Raw genomic sequence first — 24,898 nt, forward strand, 5'->3', positions numbered from 1 at the left:
CCTAGTAAGTGCCAGGCTCCGTGTTATGTTGGGGACATAATGAACAAAAGCAAAAATGGTTCACACACTCATGAAACTTATAGTCAATTGGAGACAGACACCAACCAGAGCATGACATAGATGAGCATAAAATTACAAACTCTAGGGCCTCCCTGGTGGCACAATGGGGTTAAGTACCGCACTATGAAGCAATCTGCAGCATGAGTTCGATCCCTGGCCAGCCAGAAAGCTACCCACAAGGCTCAGCAGACCTCTCCTGTCTTGCCTGCTGCTCCCCTCAGCAGTGTATTTCAGTCGATCTGCCTGTTCTGCTTCCCACTCTGTCTCTGGTGAATCTTCTCACCCCCACATCTCTGGCCTGTGCCCCAGCTCTTGTGTAAATAAATAAATAAATCTTTATAGATTTATTTCATAGAAATCATTATGTCTTTGACTAGGGAAATTGACTCCTCAAGGAAGGGCTCATCCAGACTGCTGAGGGGGCTTAACTTCTTCGTATTTCCCTGCTAATGGAATCGCCCTGAACAATGGCAGAACGAGTCCATTTTGAAAGATGGGGTGTACCTCAGGTCTAGACTGCAGGTGCTTAAGGCACCGCAGGAAGCTTCCTTCCATCATCTTTTTACGAAGCCACTGAACGGAACACTCATTTTTTTAAATACACAGCGTGATTCAGTCTATGGAACAGTGATAGTTTAAAACGGATCTCTGCAGCACAATCTTGGATACCTGACCCTTTCTGAATATGACATCCTGTCATCCCCAATACTGTGCAAAGCTGCCTTGCTTTGCAGCCTGACTCAACTATTTTTTTTTTTTTGCAATAATGATGGCAACCATTAGAATAATATAAACCACTTACTAATCAGTTTAGTAACCAAGGACATCTGCTTTACACAATACGGAGCCAAATTAGGAAGGCTTTTATGATGTTCAGAAATTGCCTGTTAGACAAAGTCAAAAAACCTAATGGTAAAAGCAATTGACTCTTTGTGTTGGTTTCCAACCAGCTGTACCCTTCAGTGACTGCGGAAAGCCACCGATTTGTGGTAATTCAAAATGTCTTGGAAGGTAATCCCTTAACATATAGTGTTCCCCAAACCTTTGTCACTTAGAACTTGTAGGTGGGAATGGCGCGCCCCTTTTCCTTTCCTTTTAGACGTGATCCTTTAAAACCAGGGGGACTGGGCCTCATCCCCTGCAGTGGTGGGGCAGCTTTATTTGCGCCTAATCAGTAATAATCAGTAACCCAATCTCCGTGGCAAACAAAATATAATTTTTGTCCTCAGGAATGTTCCAGTCTGGAACATCTATATAAGATGTTATGTTGGAGTCTGCAGTCACTAGTGTGGAAGTAACTGATCTTTAGGAGCTGGGAGCAGGGCTCTGATGCCAACATTTGGAGGGGACTGGGGAGGGGCAGCATCTGGCCCTCAGCAGCACAGGTACAGTGTCTGGGGCAGAAAATTATAGCTTTGAATATCAGGCTCCCTAAAGTGGCAGAGAAAAGGAAGAAAGCCAGGGCAGAATATGTGACCTCTGGAAATTTCCCAGGTCTTCTCAGTCCATCTCCAGTAAGTCGTAGATGTAAAGAGAGGAGGCATCTCCCATAGCCAGGAAGACCTCCTGGTCTCAGAAGTGTTCCTGTCTATCAGCCACCTCCAGGTCCATGAAGCAGGCAGTTTCTAAGGCCAGCACTGCTGTACAAGTTGCTGAGGCTTCTGGAACCGTGTTTTCTATCATCGAGCATTTTCTGATTATCATTGCTGATGCTGTTCCTCTTCCTATCATACAGTCACTGTAAAATTCAGCATACTTCAGAAGCAAAAGCAAACAGAGTTAAGAGTAATGAGCCTGAAAAAACTCAGTCATAATTTTTAAAGACACCCAGGAAAGTTTGGGAGGGCCCATTCTGAGGCAGACAAGGATTGAGGCTTGGTGATGTTACTCTATAGTAGAGTCTCTGGTGCTGAAAACCAGTGCCTAATAGGGAGAAGAACTGGCTACTCCTGTCTTGCCCTGTGGCCAGCCTTCTTCAATGATGACATTGGAAGATCACAGTCTGGTGCATCTGCCTGGCTTGGACTGTTGGTGATGTATTTCTCACAAAGCTGAAAAACATAGGAACCATGGCAAAACTAGTAGGTACAAAGACATGAGGACAGGGTTTTCTCTCCCTCCTTTCTCTCTCCTGTCCACTTCCCTCTTTTTTGCTCCCCCCACCCCAATACTGAAAGATGATGGGTTTATGAGCACACACATACCTACACACAATGTGGTCCTGCTTGTTATGCTTGATGACTTTTCTGTGAAATGAGATTGGTTCCAACTGTTTTTATGCCTGTTTGAGAAAAGGATAATATCACTTAACTTCTTTATTCCTATAAAGATGGAAATGGGTTGGAATAAAGTTCTCTCCTTTGAAAATATATTACATTACAAATGTGGAGTAATTCGCTTTTTTTTTTTGTATCTAACACAGAAACTGATTCAGCATTTGAAAATGTAATGTTGAATGATACTATATAAGATTTCTAAAAAATTAGTCATCATTCATGTCAGGTAAATAGGAAATCTAATATTTCATTGTCACTCATTTTACTCCTTCAACTCTTCAACATGTATTTGTTTATGCGTACTGTGTGCTGGACACTAGCTAAGTTGTGGAAATACAGTGATTCATATGATATTCTTGGTCCCTGACCCTCTCCTAGCTCTTACAGTCTATCATCCTCTATGAAATTTCAAAAGATGTTCAACAGATTTAAAATCCCTTTGATATTAATTCACCACTTCTGCCATTATTATTTCCTGTAATTTGTAGACATCATAACACTTTCCCCTGATTTGCCTAGTTTAAAGAAAAGCATGAGGTTGTTTCCTGTAGACCAGATTGGAGAGAAGAAAATGCTGAGTGAAATTCTCCTAACAATGGATAGATCACAAATAGGCATAGGGCAGAATTTCCCCCTTAGCACATACTACTGTTGAACAAGTTACTTCACTCTAAATATTTTCATTCTAATGGGAACCACTTAGCTGGACCATTAAGGATGATGGTTTCAGGTTCAACAGGCTCCCTCTTGAAATTGACCTGATCAGTGGTGGAAATGGTCAAGAACATATACAAATGCAGCATGCAGACCTCCTGGCCCCAGCTGAGAGCAGATCGTTAAACAGCAGGTGCCCGGTGAACCAGCCTCTGAGCAGCCGCACCCACAGGGCGCAGGGAGGGCAAGAATAGTCATTTCTCCAGTTGCCTGTAAAATTAATTTGTTTGCACATAAATCTAAACTTCTGTGAGCCAGGAATCAGAATTATGCAGTGACCTCTGGTGTACATAATGCAAACAGGGGACAGGTCCCTGAGCATAATACATGGATAGAGACAGGCAGGTTTAGGATGGTAAATCTGGTTTAAAAAAACATTTGAGTTCCACACAGCAACCAAATAACTCCAAGAGGATAGCTCAACCTTCACAACTAAATTTTGAAAGTGCTCCTCCTAGGAGAGATTGAGTTCCTCCGGTCACTCCCTTCTTCTTCTTCTTCTTTTTTTTTTTTTTAATAAATCAGTGATCTATTATGTAATAACGTGCTTTCTTCATTTTAAGTTACTCTGAAATGGCACAGTGGCCCAGAGTTGATGCTGTTAAGAGAGTGAGGGTAACGTTTTTGTCACACTCCCTGTCACCTCTCAGTCTGTCTTTCCCTCCTTCTTACTTTGTCACCATAGCCTTAAATCCCTGCTGCCCCCATTAAAGTGTCGACTTGTCTCCTAAAACTCATTTATACTGTTTGTTTTTGATGTCTTCCCTGGCAACTTAATTTATATGTCTGCTATTTTTCAAACGGAGTAATACTCTGCGCTTACTCTAATTTCCTGTTTTTAAAATCACAGCCTTTGGGTTTGTATGGCTTCTACCAATGTAAACCATTCATCTCATCCCTCTGTCAACACCCGCTTATAATTTTCAGTGGATTTCCTCAAATTTTCTTTCCATCACTCAGAATAAGCTCTTTCTGTCCACTTGACAGAAAATATTCAATCCTGTGACTCTGGAGGATGAGCTACTTTACACCTCCTCCCAGTAGCCAGATGTCCTGTCTAGGAAACAGTGCCTGTGTAAGATGATGGACTGTGCCTCTCCCCAAGTTTCCGGCTCTCCATTCTGTGTTTACTTCCGTCATCCCTCGTAACTTTTTCTGTGACCCCTGCAGCTGGTAAACGCTTGCTTTTTCTCTCATACATGACAACTATGACGGTTCGAGATGTCAGCAGTGGACCAGCACACTTACAGAAATATCAGTACAGCCCTTGCAGAGTGGGTTCTAATGTTAAGCCAACTAGGTGTAAGAGAGGAGCTTGGCATGTCTCCAGAAATGTCCAGGATAGCATTGTACCTACAAGTAGACATAGATGCGTGTATATAAATATTTGTAGTTATAGCAGAAGATCAGAATCAGGGAGCATCTTTTCAGCAACTTTGTGAAAAGGCAAATATTGCATAAGTTTATACTGAAAAATTGCTTTTCCCTTGGCCAACCGGTTGCTGCTATTCAGAGAGCTTTGTCTAAATCAATGATGTTGAGACACAAAATGTAATGTATTATAAGAGAATAGAAGAAAACAGTCTATAACTGTGCACACCGAGTGAGTTTTTAAGGTTTGACAAATTTTACAAAGTACACATTATTATTAGGTTAGCCTTTTATATTTGCTGCAACCTTCACACTTTCTTACATACCCCAAAGAGCATTCTTGTTTTTGATGTCTTCCTTGGCAACTTAATTTATACTTTCTTACATACCCCAAAGAGCATTCTTGTTCTTTATTTATCTGTGCTCATTCATACTTCCAACCATTCATTCAACAAATGCTTGCTTTATGACAGCATTGTAAGAGCTTGAAGTTTTGCTGGAAGGAAAGCAGTAGGGGTCAAATTGTCTCAAGAGACTACTGAGGAGGTAGGAGCCACACCTCTCTTATCCAGATGCATAGACTCTCTCCCTCCTCTCTTGCTTGCATTAATCAAGTTTTGTTTTCTTACTCTGATCCCCCAGGTACTTTATAATTCTCAGGTACTGATCAGTCTCTACTTTGTGTTACCACTACTGAGATCTGAAATGTGCCTGTGTGTATGTATAGATGTATACATGTACCATGTATTTGTATTACAGGCTGGCCCTAAATTCTAAAGCATAAATGTTTTCTATATTTCTTAAGCCAGAAGAAAAAAGTAAAATATCAGATGGTTTCACTTATAGCAGGAATATAGAGGAACCAAATAAGACATCAGTGTGAAAAAAATAACAGTACAAAATACTACAAAGCAAAAATGGACAATTATAAATCAGAGACATCCTGCAGGGGAGGAGGAGGGAGAGGGATCAGAGGGAGGGAGGGAGGAACACAGGGGACTGAGGTGATGGTGCACGGGTGCCTTGGGGAAGGAAATTCTATGGGGACTACGCCTGAGGGGTGGAGGGGAAGCAAATATTGTTTAAAAATGAACAATGATGTAAAAAAAAATTAAGAAATAATATAAATGTGTTCTATATTTCGAACCAGATAACATATTGTTGAGACAGTCATCTGTTCGGTTTGTTTTTCATTCCCTGTAAAACCACTCACCTAATATTTTACCTTTCTGTGTGTATGTTTGTATTTTTAATGCTGATGAAGTCATTGGTGGATGAATGAATGTACTGAAACCCACTCTATTATTAATTCCCGAAATATCAGATTTCTTTTTCTGCTTGACTTTTTCACTACTACTTTATACACAACTAGATGTTGAAACTCAGAGAAAGGTGACCCACCTGATGTTAGAAATATGAGGAACCCCAAAAGTAAATGTTAGTGCATTTTACTCATTAACAAAGAAACATTCCTTGAACAGTCAAGAAGAAATCAGCTATTGTTACCTTTAAGTCATGGTTTTCAACCAAAAAGTAATGTAAACTAAATTTAAATAACTTGCATCCACGTGGCATTCTAGTGAAAACATTTTGCAATAAAATAGCTTGAAAATACAAATTTTTTTGCTTCAAAAACATGGCAGGACAGTAATTGAGTAATTGTGACAGGAAATGTTGACATGATGTCCTAGGAGACTAATGATAGGAAGACACTGTCAGAGGTCGCAGTGTGTCCCTTTGAGTGTGTCCTGAAGAAAACTAGCTCTTCTGTGTGCACTGTCATGGGGGTACTCTATACCAAGAAGTGTGGGAACCCCTGGGGCTTATTATAGACCTTGTATACTTAGTAACTAAAGAAAAAGGACCATAATGTTTTTGCAGATCATCTGCTTCCCAATTCTAGGCTGTGAGAGTCACCATTCCAGCTGAAAGATATTCCAGATAGTTGGCTGGGAGTTAACTTGGACTTATCAGACCTATTAAGCTGATTTTGACCTCAGTTTTCATCACTGATTTGTAAAGTTCAAAGATGTCAAATAATAACCACCACCAATTTTGTGGAAATTGATTCTTTTACCACTCTCCAGGTTCAGGCCTCCTCCACGACACCATCTATGTGCGATGTTGATGTGGAGCCATGAACAGCTGTTTTCAGGCATGTCATGGTGGCAGCCCTAGGGGTTGGGGAAACAAGTGACAAAAATGGTATGTGTACGATGTACTTTACCGCTAGTGGTGGCTCATTGGTAACTTGGCTCTGCTGATTTCTTCAGGAAAAGAGAGGGCTCCACTGTGAATCAGAGACAATCATTTCCAAGGGTTGGCCCAGGATCTAATTTTGCACCTGGTTTGGCATAAAAACCAGCACTCCTGAATTACAGCTCTTAATCAAAGAGTTGTTTGGTTGTTTTGATTTTTTTTTTTTTTTTTTTTTTGCTAATTCACAATAAAACTCACCACAGATTTTGAATAATATTTTGGGTTGATACTGAGTTTTAAGTCTTACATTCATGCATAAAGCTCAAATAATTTTTTAGAAAGTAGAACACTTATAATGAGACATTTCTCAGCAGAAGGTTCAGTTCACATGTTTACTAATGTTTGTCCATCTCGGTCATCCTCAGGTTATCCTGTTTTATCCAGGTCCCATGCTTGACATCTTCCTACTTTGTTTTTAAGAATTTCACTGCAAATTATACATGTCCGCTGGTTGTATAGTCAAGAAGAAAGAAAAAAGATCTTCCATGGCACTTTTTGCAAAGGATTTACATCTTGCTAAAGATCTAATATAATGGGCTTCCAAGTCAATTTTAATTTTTATCTTATTTCTTCATCTCTATCAGTTTTCACAAGCAGGCTGTGTTTTTAAAAGGGCAAACCTGATATACAAGACAGTATACTGTCAAGAGAAGGACACACAGACATACTGTCCTCTCAATGAAGGCTGAGTGTGTTCAAGAACACAGCCAAGGAATGAAAATGCCCCCCACCCCCACCCCAGTTCAGCAAGTGCAGGCCGAAGTATGGCTTCTTAGAAACCCTTGTGATCCTGAATCCTCAAAGGACTGTGCATTAAACACTGACAGGGCCCAGTGAAATTGTCTTTGTGTTATAAATTTTCAATTGCAGAAAGTTACCGCTCATTCAAGATCTAATATCCATAATGTAGTCTGACAGCAGCAAAATCACTCCACCGGCAAAAAACTTAAATGAAAAGCAATGCTAAATGCCTGCCTAGGAGAAAAAGTGACACAGTGTTATCTAATCACATGTCCAAAGGGTATCATAGAACACAGAAGAACAGGGCAACCAAATGGACCCCTAGACCTTCGTTAATCATGCATCAGAATATTGGTCATTTGTGCTGTGAAATTAGCTTTTCTCCAGCACCGCTAGAGTTTTTTGAGCCTCAAAACAGGACAAATAAGGATTCTGAATGAGTTACAAGATGGTACTGGTGGTTATTTATACCAAAAACTAAAATATTATGAAATGGATGGCAAAAATGCTGGACCAAATATGGGTGATAAAAATGACATATGGTATACTAATTGAACAGTACTGTTGTGTTTGAAGGTATACAACTGTATGGAACTTAAAGACGATAGCTGGGCTATATGTGTCCTCTACTCTGGAATTCCAGAGAGGCTCTATTATTAAGTGAGAAAACCTATTTGTAAAATCTGGGGAAGAAGGCAAACACATCTAGTTTCTCCTAAAGAGATCCATGAGTGTAGAAGGAATCATTAAAAAGGAGGCCTATTAGAATAATAGGTTTTGGGACTCTTGACTAAGTTGACATTAGTCAAGAACCTAGATTTCTTTCTTAAGATCAGACTTCTTCAAACAATTAAAATCTAGAAAGCTAGAGCCATTAAGTTTATCCTGATTCTTTTATTGATACTCCATTTAAATGTTAATCTCTTTCTCCCGTAAAATACTGATTCTTTGATCTGACAGTTTCTGGTTTTTTTCTTTTATTATTGAGTTTTTTTTAATTTAAATTTTATTTTTATATTCCCCATACAATTACAACCCCCTTCTTTTGACCCCAATCCCTCCTTTCCCCGCCCCCCCCATAGAGTGTCTCTGGTTCATAGTTGTTTGTTGATTTTGCTATTTTCTTTCTTATAGTTATTCTTTTTCCTGGTCCCTTATTTAAGTTTTCTAGATTCCTGCTATGAGTGAGACCATCCGGTATTTTTCTTTTTCTTTCTAGCTTATTTCGCTGAGCATGATCCCTTCCAGCGCCATCCATGTTGCTGCAAATTGCATGTGTTTATCTTTTTTGAATGCTGAGTAATATTCCATGGTGTATATGTACCACATCTTCTTGATCCAGACATCTATTTTTGGGCATTTGGGTTGTTTCCAAAGCTTAGCTATTGCAAATAGTGCTGCTATAAACATAGGGGTGCAGGTGCTCTTTAGAATGGATGTTTCTGTGTCCTTTGGGTAAATACCTAGGAGTAGAATTGCTGGATCATATGGAAGCTCTATCTTTAGTAGGTCAAGAAATCTCCACACAGCTCTCCATAGTAGTTGGACCAGTTTGCACTCCCACCAACAGTGCAGAAGAGTTCGTTTTTCTCCACAACCTCGCCAACATTTGTTGTTGCTAGTTTTTTAAATATGTGCCATTCTCACTGGTGTAAGATGGTACCTCATTGTAGTTTTGATTTGCATTTCCCTGATTACAAGTGATGTTGAACATTTTTTCATATGCCTGTTGGCCATTTGCATTTCCTCTTCAGAGAAGTTTCTTTTTAGTTCTTCTGCCCATTTTTGGACTGGATTATTTTCTTTGTTTTTGTTGAGTCTCATCAGCTCTTTGTAGATTTTTGTGATCAGTCCTTTATCATTAATGTGTGCAAAAATGTTCTCCCAGTCATTGGGGTTTCTCTTTGTTTTTGCTACTGTCTCTTTGTTTGGCAACTAAGAAGAACAGTAAAAATCCAGGACTCTTCATATTTAACAATTTAGAGTTTTCTGCAGTATATCGCTATTTATGGTACCAATGATTGCTGTGCAGCACAAGTTGTATAGGTATAAGATATGGAATGTTATGAAGGTCTAAACAAAGGGACATCATTTCCATTAAAAACAAAATAGAAATAATGTATATTATGCTACACTAGATACATCTATATCATTTCACTTTTTCCTTACAACAGTCCAGTGAATATCATCAGCCTTCTTTGTAGAGGAATTCTGATTCTTAAAAGGGCCACATGAGTTCTGTGCTGGATACTCTTCCCCATTCTGTTGCACCTGTCACACCTGTCAAATCTTTTGTCTGACTTTCTCACCCACAGAAGAAGAATTCCTTAGGACTGAACCTGCAAAGGACTTTGACCTCTTGAAAGAATGCCCCCTCCCTGAGTCAGCAAGTGTCAAGCAGAGCCTAAAAAACTCAATGCTTATGTAACAACTTTTGTAGTCATTTCACTGTTGTCTTTCCTCTGTCACAAAGGCTCTCAGTGTGTTTTTTGGTTAGAATTTTCTACCATGGATATTTTCTGTTGAATTTAGAAGTATGGCAATCTTTGCATCTATCTTAATTATGGATGTCATTATTTTTTAAAAGATTTATTTATTTATGCATACAAGAACTGGGGTACAGGCCAGAGGTATGGGAGGGTGAGAGGATTCACCAGAGACAGAGTGGGGAACAGAACAGGCAGACTGACTGAAATACACTGCTGAGGGGAGCAGCAGGCGAGATAGGAGCTGTCTGCTGTGCCATGCGGGTAGCTCCCTGGCAGTCCAGGAATTGAACTCATGATGCAGGGCTGTAGATAGCTTCATAGAGCCAGGGAGGCCCTCATGACTCTTTTCTAAAGAGATGGGCACTCCTGTCCTTCCCTCTCTCCAGACTGAAGGAATATATAGTGAAGCTATGCAATCAGATTTAAAGAAAAGCTGCTTCACTGTCCGGACAGCATTTACCTCTCCTGTGACTCATGTTCCTATTCAGAGGGCTGTGTTTGTGCCCCATGATCCTTCTTATTTGTAGTGAAGGGGTATGCTGTTGGGTACCTGGAATCACCTGTGATGAAAGAGCAGACAGTAAAGGGTCTCCTCAGAAAATGCATCCCCCTGGGAATTTGAGATCTCCACAAGGAAGGCTTTACAGCTCGTCCTTCCCTGAGAGGAGCCAAGGGGTATGACTGGTGGTGCATATCTGTAGGACTTCCAAGGTATCACTGCTTTTCCTTTCTGCCATCCTCCTCTGTGGGCATACAGTGCCTCATGCCGGGGCTGTTCTGTGAAGACAAGTATCTCATGGCCCTAACTCACTGACTGTCCATCAGGACCTGCTGAGGATTGACGGATGAACACTTGTTACTTAAATATTAGTGGACCATTGGGGTAGAGTCTAGAAAGCAGGACAAGAGGAGGCAATTAGGAATACTTGAGTGACTAGACCTTCCTCACTGCCTCCACCCTGACTGCAGCAATGGGTGGTCAAAGGGTGGTGGGGAAGAGCTGGTCAAACTATGAAGGACATTTGTCTGTGATTTGAAGAATTGTACATTGCAGCTCTGGCCAGTGGCTCAAGAGAATCCAACCCAGATCATAGTGCTTGGCTTAAATACTGTTTGTAATCTTAGGTGCTCACGTGACCTTAAATGCCAATTTCTGCAGCTTCACTGAAAGGTTAGGCATTTATATTGAGTTATGCTTTTGAGTGATGGTGATGATACCAAGGGGAAGACTAGGTTCCCTGGTCCTGGTCACCTGCACTAACCAGTTTGGGCCCAGTATGCTGTGCATTATTTGATGCCCTCTCTTAATTTAAAATACTGCCTGATTTTTCTCCAACAGTGCTGCTGATGTCTCAGTACTTGTTTTAAAAAAAAATTTATGTGCAGCTTTTATATTAACCTGTACACCTCTTTTTAGTAATTTTTCCCTTCCCTGACATGTCTCCTTTTTTGAACATGACATGAAATAGTGCAGGTCAGAAGCCCAGACCAAGGGCATGGCTTGTACATTATGTTTCCTTTGGTTCGTCAAAAAAAAATTGCTCTCAGCTATTAAAAATGCATTTCTTCCTCTTCACTGCACTGTAGCTCCCAGTTTTGCAAACATATTTTCTAAAAAGGAAAATAATTTTATCAATTCCCATGAAATATAATACAAAAAAAAAAGACCCTTGCCTTTCTAAGAAATTTTCTAAATATCCACAGTCATTTGGTGCTCCTTTTTCAGAGGTAATAAAATGTTGGGTAACAGAGGGAGGAGTTCCCAGCAATTGTGTGCTTAGAACATTAAATTCTGCATTACTGCTCCCTTGCATTGTGGTCAGAGAGCATGAGCTGCCCTGACCAAAGGCCTTCCCCAGAACAGCTAGAGAAGGTTGGTTCTTGTCCAAGTGTGGTTTGAGGTCATAAGTGCCAGCTTCTCTTGGGGCAGTGGTGAGCTCCCAGGATCTCTCCTAAGACTTATGTTAGAGAATCAGACTTTCAGGGGTGGGGTCTGGGATTTTGCACTTCTGCCAAGCTCGCAGGTGATTCCTGGCTCTTTGAGAGCACATTCATTCAGCCAATATTTATCATGGTCTGTAATGTCCCAAGCACTTCACTAGATGCTGGGAGTAGAGATACACACACAAAAAATGTGGAGCTGAATGTGCCACCTTACTGCTGTGCAGAAATATGCCTCAGCCTTGGATGGTGAGATTCAGAGGGATGCCTGGAAGCCTGTAGCTGACACTTTCAATCAGTCACTCGGTTAACAAATATTTACTCAGTTCCTAAGAGAAAGACACCGTGTTAAGCACTTGAGATGATAGAGAATGTAACATGGTTCCTAAGCTCTGAGGATCTGATAGTCTGGATGGGAAAACAGCATATGAAAAGTTCAACAGTAGCAGAGTTGAACGGTTCAGTATAAGACAAACCACTATGTAATGCGTGATTAATTTAATGAATGCTACTAACATCAGCTCAGTGTCATGGTTTTTGTTTTTCTTCTCCTGGTCCATGTCCTTCCATCTAGATTTTTCCCCACCCTAAGTCCATCCTACTTCTAGTATTTTTAATTTTTACAATATACACTATTACAAAATAGTCCATGTTGCACTAGAGAATGCTTGGAAATTTTGAAACTGTCACCTCCTCTGCTTCAGATAGGATGTCCTCTTGCTGACTTAACATTGTCCAATCATAAAGCAAAGGTTAATTAAAGGTTATATCTGATGAGGTCTATTCATATAAAACCATTTTTTTGTCCTCAAAATGCTCCCTAGTTTGAATATGTGTTGGTGTGTGTATAGATACATATATAATGGCATATGTGTATGAGAGGGTATGTGGTCTATACCTGTACATACCTGTATATGTATATATCTGTATAGATATATGTATATCTATATATATACACACACTACATACGTGGAAAATTCAGAGAAAGAAGGCATACCTGGAACATACAATATAACCCGAGCATACCATTAATTCAACTAAAAGTTACCATATTTAGACTTCTTTAATCATTTGAGACATCAGAAATTGCTACAGGTTGACATTCCAGGAGGGACTAGAATATCTTCTCTTGGGAAATTTAAAGAGGTCAGTAGATTAGAATGAATTAGAAATGTTCTATGTAATGCTCTTTAATAGATCTCCTAGGATTGCTGTCTGTGATCAAAGTATTCCAAGTTCAAGGCACATTCTTAGAGAGTTGGATACTTATCAGTGCAGCAATGTCACAGAACCAGGCAACCCTGTGTTCTTGTGGGACTATTCACTTTTTGTGGCCATGTTACTTAATTTTAAACTCGGTTTTCTCATCTATAATATGAACTGAATGCTGGTACTTATCTAATAGGGATATAGACGCTACTAAGGAAGTTAAAAGATGTTGAGCAAAAAATAAACTCTCAATAAGTATGGACTGATTATTATATATTATTGAGAGTTCACTGTATTTTTATTGGCCTTCCCCTAAAAAGTAAGACAAATTAATTACTACAAAATTACTGACTTTAAACAACCCATTCTACCTGTATTTCAGCAAGTAGATAAGCTTCTTTAAAATAAATCATATGCTTTTAGTTATCCAAAATCCTGGAATTGAGGAACCAAGGTTCAAAGTGTTTCCTTATTAATACACACCCATAGGAGGATATGGATTTTACAGGTGTAGTATTTAGTAACTCATGCGGCAGACACCAACCAGTATAAGCTCAGGGTGGTAAAGTCATTTGAACCAAGTCAGCGCAATGTGAAGCTACAGCACGGCAGAAGAGGAACCTTCCCATAAAAGAGGCCTTGATATCTTGACAGTGATGATTATGAAATTTTCACTTCCCAGCAGCTGCTGCATTTTAGAGCTGTTTATATTTATTAGGACATTTCTAAAAAATAATCTGAGACACAAAATAGAATTACCTTTGCCTGAGACTAAGGCCTGCGCCCCAGGGGCATCTGGCTGTGCTGGACTTTTCCTCGGCATAGCCCCTGGAGCTCTCAGCCACCGCCAGCTGTCGGCTGAAGCACAGGGAACTTCCCAGAAGCCAAGCTGCTAAAAGCAGCGTTGCTCTCACATGTTAGTTGTGTGTCTCTTCCTTTGCAGGCATTATTTTGTTCACTCCCCAAGTACACATTCCGAGACATAAAATGCAGGTTTTTACTGGGCAGTGACCAAAACCAGCCTAGCCCTCCAAGAATATATAATCTAATGGAAAAGATGCATGAGGTTTCTAATTTATAAACATTTGAGCAGGTGTCACAAGCTGCCTTTGTTTAATGTATATCAAACCTGGTTTTTGTCCTTGAGGAAACCAAGATACTAAAATGTTCAGGTGGAAACTATCTCTTGAGAGTGTTAAACAGCAATGATCTCCCTCCTAAATAATTTATAATGCTTCAGATGGAGCCTTGGGTGCTGTGATTGAAAAAGGACATAAATTATCAAGTATAAGAGAAAGTCAGTGCTTATCATTTAACTCGAGCCTGGAACATATTGAAAGCGTTAAGCGCAATGGTATGTGGCTGAACTGATGGGAGTTAATATGTAATTATTGTTTTTTACACTACGGCTATAGTGATTATATCCTATTTGTTCTATTTTCCTTTGGAAACACAGTATAATGTAATTATAATTAATAACTTTAAAGATAGGCTCAATTACTTAAGTCATCAAAATGAATTACCATCATCACATTGAGGATTTTTCAACCATCACATACAGAGTATCTGTAGAAAAAATAATGCTTCTGAGAATATTACTTCTTAAAGGAAATCAAGAAATGCTGAGTTTATGCTGTTAAAAAATGAAAAAAGTTACCAAAATTTTATAGCTAGCTGTTACCATGAAATCCCTTTATATATTTTAATCTTCAAACATTAGTTATAATTTTAAAATGCTATAAAGTCACATTTCAAAGAAATATTATCTTTGCAAAAACATAGTTTAAAATAGTTTTAAAAGAGAGAAAAAATACTGTTAAAATTCAGGATTATTTTTGAACGCTTGATCTACTTTTTGAGTAATATTTTTAAATGACTACAAAATCTTGCATTAATATTAATGGCATTATGTGCTAAAAGGGGCCATATTAACATTTCCTTATAAATATTCCAGTTATTTTTTTGGGATGAAACATGCAGCTTCTGATTTTTATGTAAAATTGAAACCTTCAGGGAAGAAGTTATCACCCCAGCTTTTGAGTTATTTCAGTGTGATTAATATAAATGCATTCCTATTACTATTCTTGTAGTTTCTTTAAGGTACTACAACTCTGAGGGAGCTAAGAGGAATCCTCTTGAGTCTTCTAAATCATGAAACCTATCAAATACTTACCTCTCCCCTCCAATTCAGTTATTTACCTTATCCTGTAAATTTTTGTTCTATTCTCCAGCCCTTGTTTCCACTCAGCATTCTGAATTAGGCCTCAACATTTCATTCAGCAAACACCCCCTCAAGTCATATGTACCAGTCATTCAGTAAATCCTTCCACTCTGCCTTTCTAATTAGTTTACTTCTCTTCATTGCCCCTGTTACCACTCTATGCTCAGCTACCTTCAATTTGTCATCTGCATTATTTTCTAGGAGGTTAAAGTCAAAATCCATTTCCTGGAGTTTCACTAAATATAACAGCTGAAAATGGATATTTCTAATTTTTGAGGGATAGTGAGCCCAACATTGTCTTGGAAAACTGCCTCAGTGCTTTCTCAGTTAATCAGAAATACGTAACAGTAACTAAACTGGCCATAAAAGAAATCTGACTGATAGGTTTTACTCTTCCTCAGTTACAGGTACTGGACAGAACAGGGATTATATTTTCAGCTTCATCTTTTGGTGTTTAAGTGGCTCATTTCAATGATCTAATTTGCTTCTGAATGAAACACTGTGGACATAGAATAGTCTCCCTTTCTGCCTGGTCCACCTTTTAGCCTCAGGCAGCTCTTTTTTCAGTGGTTATGTTCTCTTTGACAAGTCTTCATTTTATGAAAACGTATTTTCAATCATGAAAAAAAATTTGATGTATTGGGAAAATGTACAGAATACTGGGTTTATTTGTGTTGGCACATCCATTTATCTTCCTGAAATTTAATGCCTTCACATTTGTCAAATTATATTAATTTTCTGATTTAACATCCATTACTTATTTGCATTGAGAGTTGCTAACTATTGATATTTTCTTTAATTCATCCATAGTCATTCAATACAAGTTTTATTAATTTTATTTATTTATTTATTTATTTATTTATTAAAGATTTATTTATTTATACAAGCACTGGGTACAGTCAGAAGCGCGGGAGTGTGAGAGAATTCCCCAGAGCCAGAACTGGGAACAGAGCAGGCAGAGGGATGGAAGTACGCTGCTGAGGGGAGCAGCGGGTGGCAGGAGAGGTCTGCGCACCGTGTGGGACCCTCACCCCGTGGCCGGGGATCGAACCGGCGCTGCAGAGGCTGTGGGCAGCTTCGCAACCCAGTGCTCAACTGCTGCGCCACCAGGGAGGCCCTCAATACAAGTTTTAAACACTCACTCTGTGTCAGGCTCTGTCTAGCCTTTGGAATGACTACATGCAAGACCCCTTTGTCAGGAACCTGCCATCTGAGTGTGTAACGGTACTATGGCACGTGGCTGTACTTCCTGAGTGTGCTGGGGTTCAGGACTGGGCTGGGAGAGGAATTTTCTGGGGAGTGTTTTAAAGTCAAATAGGATTTGGCCAAACCAGTGATGCTGAGAGGCAGCCCCGCCCTGGAGGACCATAAAGGGGTGGCTTCCATCCATTCTGGGCCCCATGGGTCCACAACAGAGACTTGAAGGTTTGAGTGGTGAAAGGAGACTGTGGAATTAGCCATAGACCAATTCCCATTCTGAAGGTTTTGAAGATGATCCAGGGAGAGATCATATACCTTAGAGGTATATCACAAACAACATTTTAAACCAATGTTACCTCAATTAAAAAACAAATTAAGGAGTTGGAATCACAGAGGCAAATTTATGCTCTTGAAAGATTCCCGTGGGAGCCATATGGAAAATGAATTAGTGTGTTCTAGACAGACAACCCCAGACTGTGGTAGGATAGAAAAACAACAGGCCTTGGCTCCTCAGGAATTCAAAGAACTGTTGAACCTGGTTCCTGCCTTCAAGGCATTTAGAGTCTAGTTGTAAAGAAAGATAAAAACATAATGTATAGTATAGTGTTTTAATAGTTTGCAGAGTGAAAGAGGTATATGAAACATAATGTCTGTTATGATCCTTAAAACAACTATGATATGTCTTTTCATCACAGCTGACATTTCATGTATGAAAGATTATAGCTGAATTTAGCCATTTTTTTTGGCTGTGGCCCTATTGTAATTATTGTAAGTAATAGAGCTGTGACTCCAACCAAAGTCTTTAGACTCTTAGGCTTGAGCTCTTATGACTATAGCATAACTGTTGCACATGTTGAACAATAACACAACAATTATGTAACTGAATAAGATGAAACTGTATGAGATTACATAAAGTATGATTACTCATCAGATGGCTTATATCGACAAGAACTATGTGGTGAGTTTGGAGAGGAATTAATCACTCTCTGTATCTTGAATGGTAATTTGTTTCTTGATGAAGGAGGAAGCTAATTCTAGGGTATGGAAGTAAATGAAGAAATGTGCAGAGGCAGACACGGGATATAAAAGCTGGTAGGATTCTTGATGGGGAAATAGGGAAAGAACTGGAATGACCATTTGGATGCAGTGGCAAAGAACTTTAAATGATTAGGTGAAAAGAATGTAGGTTATCCTGAAGAGAGTGGTGACCACAGAGGCTTAGAAATACATAATTAGAGAAAAAAAAAAAAACAAACACAAAACCTCAGGACTGGTGCATGGAATGAATGGACAGCTGAGCTACAAGTTCAAGTCAGTTACTAAGAGATTATAGTGAATCCCAGGTATGACCTCACTCCACTGGGAACACCTTCCCTTGGTGCATCCTCAGGTCTTCCTGTTCTGCAACCCTCCATCTAAGTGTTACTCTTCCATTCCACATCCCATCAGGTATTTGAGATAGTAAAACCCACCCAATCTAACCCACCCAATCTAACCCACCCAATCCTCGGTGTCTTCTTTGGTCACCTTTTCATGATCCTGACATCCAGTTCAGTGAAATGTTTTCGCTGTTTTTTAATAATCATGATTCTGGAATGTTGAAGATCTTCAAATCCTTGAAATGCTATAGACTTTCAGAAGGACACTTCCACTTCTCTCCACATCCTAGGACTCCACCACTGCAGCTTAAATCTCAGTAGAGTTGATGCTTGAACAACAGTTGACTCACTCCTGCCCCTGATCAAATTTCTAAATGCAGTTTATAGCCGACATAAGTATCTGCTGGTTCCTTATCTATGGATTCACCCAACAGACTTCTATAATTGGTTGCATCTATGAAGGCAGTACTCACAGATTAAAAAAAAAATAATTGGACCTGCAAAGTTCAAACACATGCTAGTCAAGGGTCAACTGTACTTGCTTTTCTGTTTAGTGCACGTTGTATTTTAGCCTATCTCACTTAAAACTGTCTTACTAGACATGTCTTGCTGTTATTTCTTCCTGCCTTTGTCAGCCCTTCAGATATATGCATTCTGAATGATTTTTACCCTAGATGAATCTGTTGGAAATATTCTAATAGGCATGTCATGTTTTCCTCTTCTTCCTTATTTCTGATCTCTGTATACCTCACATCACTTACTTCAGTCCCACACACACAGTTCAACATGCCCTTCACTATTTCATGCTATTTATTCCCATTTCAGAATCCCTATCTGAGGGCACCCGTCTTAGTGTAGGTCTTGCATTAACTTTTTCAATGATCTACCAAACATCTCTTCACATTAGGACATCTCTAGATGTATTTTTGCATTTATTATCATCTATTATTAAAACATTTCAAAGGCTATGCCTGAGTTAAAAATTTTTTTCACAGTATGGTAACATCTTTATTCTTCAAAAAAAAAAGAAAGAAAGAAAGAAAATTTATTAAATAAAATGCACAGAATGGCAGACGAGAGCTCTTTAAATTATACAATGTATCCATAGTTCTGCCAAATGTCAGTGCCATGGCTGTAAGGACTGGGAGAGTGACTCACAGCATTTCTGCAGTTAGTGCCCGGCGCATGATACATTTTCATTTTCAGATTCACTCTGAAGGCCTCTGGTTGGTGTGTTTAATATGGACATTATCTAGTGAAAATGCCACATTTCCTAATGTTGGAACAAAGTTTCACTGTAATTGCCTGTGAAAGACATTCACAGCTCTAAGTTTACAACTGAGTATCTTGCTAATTTATGGCGAGGTCAAAAAAGCAGCAGGCTTGCCAGTAAGAGAGGAAGAAAAAAATCTGTGTCTCCTGCTCACAATGACTGGTGGTGTTGGGCAATTAGGTAAAATATACAAAATGTAGTTTGATGCCGGATTAATAGATTTTTTGCCTTGGGATATAAAGTCATAAGCTATGTCATCTGCTCAGGACAAAACAGAGTGCTACATGCAGAATTTCTAATATTTGGTTCTGTAAAAATGGGCAGTAGTAGGTAGTTCCCGGTGCAATTACAGTGATTATTTTACTTTGTTCTCCAGACTCCTTTGTTAGTTTGATGTTGAGAAAGCAGATTACATTGTGTGACACAGCTAGCAAACTTCAGAACACATTGACAGAAACATTACATTTGTGTGTGTTTTTAACCAAGAGCCTAACCTGCTTTGCCCCACAGTGGAAACCTGCACAGGGATGTAGTGACGAGGACCAGAGTGTTGAAAATACGCTGCTCGGAGGAGCCCTTGTTTATTTCTATGTTGAAGGCAAGGCAGCTTAATAGAATTTGAATATGACTAAATCCAGCCACTTAGTGTAACTGTCTGCCTCCCTAAAATGCAATAGCCAAAGGTAATCTGCTTGTTAGGCACTTTCCTTTATGATCCCAGCAAGTTCCACATTCTGGAAGCAAATGTTGTATTTACCATAATCCACGAAAGGAAAAAGCCAGGGCTAAAAATACAAAACAGAACAAATGTAAAACATTGCTGCTGCTCCGGTCTTGTAATTGCTCCATAAATGAGTCTCAGGCATCTGTGTGGCAGAGATACTTTTATGTATCATTGAAAGAGCTGGCTGCGCTTCAGATGGGTTTTTCGGGGCATCGGGATTCATAAGCTGCTCTGAAATGCGTTTTGTGCTGACCAAGCAAATAATAGCAGGTTGAATGTAGAACTCCCACGTTTGGAGACATGATTGCCTGGTGAGTGATTACATTTAATATGAGAATCAGGTAAAATTGTTCGCACAGAACCAATTGGTGGGGTGGAGATATTAACGGGTAGAATTGTGCTGGGAAATCTATATTCTCAAATCAACGACTGAGGAGGGTAGGGCTGCTGAGGCTGGAAGTAGAGAGAGGAAGTGAGCTGTGGGTAGATGTTTGGTGACTAGACAGAGAGATTGGTTGACAGTAAACTCCTTTGAAACTCAAGGTGGAATGACCACAGATCAACCCAGTAGAGGTTAGAAAATCCAGCCAGGCTCCTAAGGTATAGAAGTTGCTTGATTTTTTTTTTCCCCTTTAGCATCTTTATTAATATAAGCTAAGCTTTATTTAGGATTCTGGGATCATCATGCTAGGTCATAGAGATGGATTTTATGCACTCTGCCTACCTTGTACAAGAAACAATTACTCCTTAATTGTGCATTTTTCCCATTTATCAGATATACTTGACAGAAATCAGAGAATATTGTGAGAACCTCTATACTTTACCTAGTGCTGTCAGACATTGTGAAATAACTCATTTAATCCTCAAAGCACCCAGAGATAGGCCTCCCTCTTTGTGTTCATTCTCTAGCAGGAGGATGTGGGACTCTGCATCACCTGGCCAGGATGTTAGAGCAAGAAAGCTGCAGGGGTGGGCTTGAGATTGGTGTGGCTAACATCAAAATCCACCCTGTTTTCCCTTGATTATATTTCTTAGAAGTATTTTGTAGTATGTTACAGGTACTCAGTAACTACTGAATGGATGAAAGGATGGATGATTTAAATAATAATACCCTTACCAGTAGTATTTTACATAAATTCATATGAAGTTTTCCAAAAGGACTCAAAGTATAATTGATCAAGCTCTTCTTACCAGGGCATCTTCTTTAATATAAGAGATGAGTGTAGCTTTACACATCTTATAGAAGAAGAAAAAAAAAAAAAACTCAATTAAGAACAAACGTAACTGTCAGGTCTGAATATCAGACTTTTTTAATTTGAATTTTATTTTTTCTCCAACTTTACTCACACAATTGAGTGAGAGGAAACATTTCTCTTACAATCTAAACAGGGTACTTTGTTTCCCCCTTATGCTTTATCTAGCCCCTGTGTGGTCTGTGTCTCCCCTGATCCTTCTCAGCTGACTGAAGGAAATCCCTAAGTGGATTGGAGAAGAATATCATTGGATCACTGAACCACATTCCATCATTCTCTGATGTCTGCTTGCTCACGTGCTCTTTCTGTGAATTGGTGCCAGTCACATTCCTAAATATGGAATCTTTCCTTTAATCTAAAAGGTCTTTCCAGGATTCTCTCCAAGGCCGGAGGCACCTTGACTCTCTTGTTATCAGATAGTCCATCTTCCATTTACAACCCACAGCCACATCTCTGTGTTTACCCATATACTGTTATCTTTGCCTGATCTCCTTGTTATCTCAGAGGTGGAAAATAGGGGAGTTTGGCAGCCCGCCCAAGGCTATGGCACATGAAGACAGAACTAAAGAATAAATGTGTTTATTGAAAAAGATGGAGCCAAGAGATAAATGTAATTTTCTAGATCAGTATTCAGATTGAATGGTGACTTAATAAAAGTTATTAGACGTTATTAGAATTTAGATCAGTGCCTGAACTGAGACAGATTAATATATCCTATTTACTTACCTAATCAGTCCAACCATCCATCCCACCCACCCCCACCTCTTGTATGTGCCCGTTTCTTTGCTTTGGTGCAAAGGTACTCTAGGATGATGACACAGAACTGAACAGGAGGTGATCATTCAAGATGCTCCTTGAATACTTGGGATTTTCAGTTTGTGTTTTTGTGAAGGATGATACCTTGGGGAAAGGATTCATAACTTTTCTGTAACCTCTGCCTTTGTCCACTCATTGAGAAGCCATTGTGATGCCTGCATAGTCGAACCGTCAAAAACCAATGGCTGGCCAAGTCAACACGAGCAAATTTTTATTTGTTTCTTGATATTTAAAGAGCTTCCTTTTAAGATTTTTAGATTCAGAGACAGGAGTAATTAAAAACCGAAGCTCCTTTCCTCCCTTTTTGTTTCTTTTAATATGATGAGCCCCAAGAGTTTCTGCAGTCATTAAAAAATGTTTGAGGCAAACTTGTCCCATAAGCCTTTTTGAGTGTGGCCCCCCATGCATACAAACCAGGATGGCTTTGTTGAGTGGGGTAAACCTGCTAGAATGATCTGGCTCCATGGTTTTCTAATTGCAGGGCATGAGATGTGACACAAGTGGGTTTCTCTTGTACTGAATATAGACTAAGTTACAGAAACATAATCATTGTTTACTGATTGTATTAGAAGGAAATTGCTCTGATTATAATTTTCACCATGGCAGAAAGTGGAGATTTCAAGTTACTATGTCACTTGAAAACTTACTCTTTTGAACACCTGAGCACAAGCATTGTAAAACTGCCAAGCAGAGCCATGTCAGCTCATGCATGTGGTGAGATTTCCTTCCTCCCCACAGGGTACTGGTCACAGTGGCAGCAAAGAGGATACTGTACCTTGGTGGAAAGCCACACCTCAGGGTGATGATCAGCCTGATAGATTAGGTTAAAATAAATTTTAACAATCAAGACAGATTAGCATTTAGCACCATCACAGCTGCCCAAAACCAAAAGCCATGTTCTTGTTTATTTGCAAAAGTTTAATAGTAGTGAAAGTGGAAGCGATTAAGCATTGGTTTAATTAGGAAGGGACGCCTGTGTTTTTGCTAACTGTTCATTAAGATTCCTTGTATTAAAACCAGCAGAGTAAAAGGTATCCCAACTGTATTAAAATGGATATTTTTAGTGACAGAGAGAACCCTCAGCTGTGATGCATCTTGCAACATTCAGATTTTGCCAAAGGTGATCCTGCCCTCATTTGCACAGTACAGAACGGATGGAATTGCTTTCGCTGGTGGATAAGAATAGGCAAAGTGTAAATATTAGAAGCAAATTTTGCCCAGTGTGCTTCTTTCTCCTATCTTTAACCAACAGAAATATACTGCTGTAAATAATTGAAGCTGAGATTCATCCAGCAGGAGAGACATATATGAATTTTAATACAAGTCAAGGACAGTTGATCCTTTGGCTGGCTGGCAGAGTCACACACCTTCTGTAGCTTGGGTCAGAATAACATTGTGTCCTTTCTAATTCTTGAGATGCTTGGCTTCCTAACGTGGCCATCTTTATTTAGATAAGGACCCATTTAGAGGAGTTTTAATAATGTATGGTTTCATACATAAGTGGTTCCATAATTTATTTCGCCATTATTCTCTGTCAGGGTTTTGAATGTTATTGTTAATTAAGAAGGGGAAAAAGAGCAGTATCTCCCTCTAGCCAGGAAGGCCGGTTGCCCTTGTTGTTTATTGATCGTTGTGTTTAAAAACAAGCCCCCAAACAACCCTACTCACCTGTCAATAGCGGTCAGTTGGTGAGTTAAAAATTGCCTCAGTAAATCTCATCACTGGATTCACGAATGAGCTTCCTCCTAGCTAGAATGCATTTATCACGAGGAACCCATCTATCAGAGGGGCCTTCTGATTGTGCCCAGTGCCTCCCTCCTGAACCTAAATTATTAACCTGAATATTAAGGAGATCCCTTGCCTTCATCAGGTAATGCAATTTTATTTTACCACACAGCTAAAGCCACAGCCTTTGATTTTATATCATTATTCCTGAAGAACAAATCCTCTCTATAAATACATATGCAGGAATGTGAATCCCTTGGCCAAAGGACATGGGATTTCCAGAAGCAGTATCCGAAATAGCCAAGGCTTTGCACTTTCGAGTGTGGCTTCAGGACACATCTGGTGCTCCTGTTATTTCCACATCTGTCCAGGTTCTGCTCTGCTCTCTTGGTCCCTGTGTGCTGATGTGGAACGTTGCCAAGTTGTCCATGGAGATCGCAGTGCTGCGGGTTGCTAATGAAACCTCTGTGTGGGAATCTCAAAACCAGATGACATCAAGGCATGTGTGTGGTTATAGGGATACAGTTATAGGTCATCTCCTCGTCGTGAGTTCCCCGATATGAGTACGCTCTCTCCTAAGTCTTCCTTTACTCAGTTGTATCTCTGGTCTGCTTATCTCCAAAAATCTATTAATGTGGACACAGAAAAACCTAACACAGTTATATTTCCTAGGGGAATGGGGTTTGCAGAATTGATGCCTTATGACCTGGGAAGGGAATTGAAGTAGTTTTCCTAGTGATTTGGTTGACTGTTTTTCACATTTCTGTATCATCCTGTCCTTGCTCAGTGTTGGGGGTTTGCCTTGGTAGTGTATGTTTCGTTGTTATTTTCAGGAACATGAAACATAAGCCTTTCGGGGTAGCCTTGCTTTCTCTCAGTCGTATAGACAAACACACAAACAGATCATGATTTTCAAAATTAACACTGAGCTGAAGGCAAAATTGCTGGTGCCACACTTTATGGTATGGGCATAGTCACTAAGTTTGTGATACTTTTTCCAGCATAGCTAGCATGTCCACTGTTACACAAATGTAAACCCTGGTATCCCAAGCCTTAGAGGCACTTACTGTCCTTACTGTCTATTCCACATTGATTCAGATTGGCTCCTTTCATAATATTTCAGCAACTCCCTGGATATGGGAATTCCTTCTCAAATTACTGAATTAGATTACCCTTTTAGCACACAAACCTAAAATCTAAAAGATCACTTCTGACACCTTGCAGAGCAGGAGGTGTCTCTATATTTC

At 39.5% G+C, this 24,898-nt stretch overlaps 1 protein-coding gene across 10 annotated transcripts in view; it reads left to right on the forward strand.

The window, feature by feature from the left end:
- CELF2 (CUGBP Elav-like family member 2) overlaps window positions 1-24,898 on the forward strand; it is a 591,625-nt gene that overhangs the window by 391,625 nt on the left and 175,102 nt on the right. Inside the window, exon 1 of one of the 10 annotated variants that reach the window (XM_037510592.2) lies at window positions 19,610-20,168. The exons of the other annotated variants lie outside the window; for them this stretch is intronic. Within the exon in view, the coding sequence (XP_037366489.1) occupies window positions 20,158-20,168 (11 nt within the window). The 5' untranslated portion in view covers window positions 19,610-20,157. Of the gene's footprint in view, window positions 1-19,609; window positions 20,169-24,898 lie in introns of those variants that run through there. 10 annotated transcript variants of the gene reach the window in all.

Source organism: Talpa occidentalis, unplaced genomic scaffold (genome assembly GCF_014898055.3).
Source record: "Talpa occidentalis isolate TD23 unplaced genomic scaffold, MPIMG_talOcc4v2.1 talOcc4.14, whole genome shotgun sequence".
Lineage (NCBI taxonomy): Eukaryota > Metazoa > Chordata > Mammalia > Eulipotyphla > Talpidae > Talpa > Talpa occidentalis.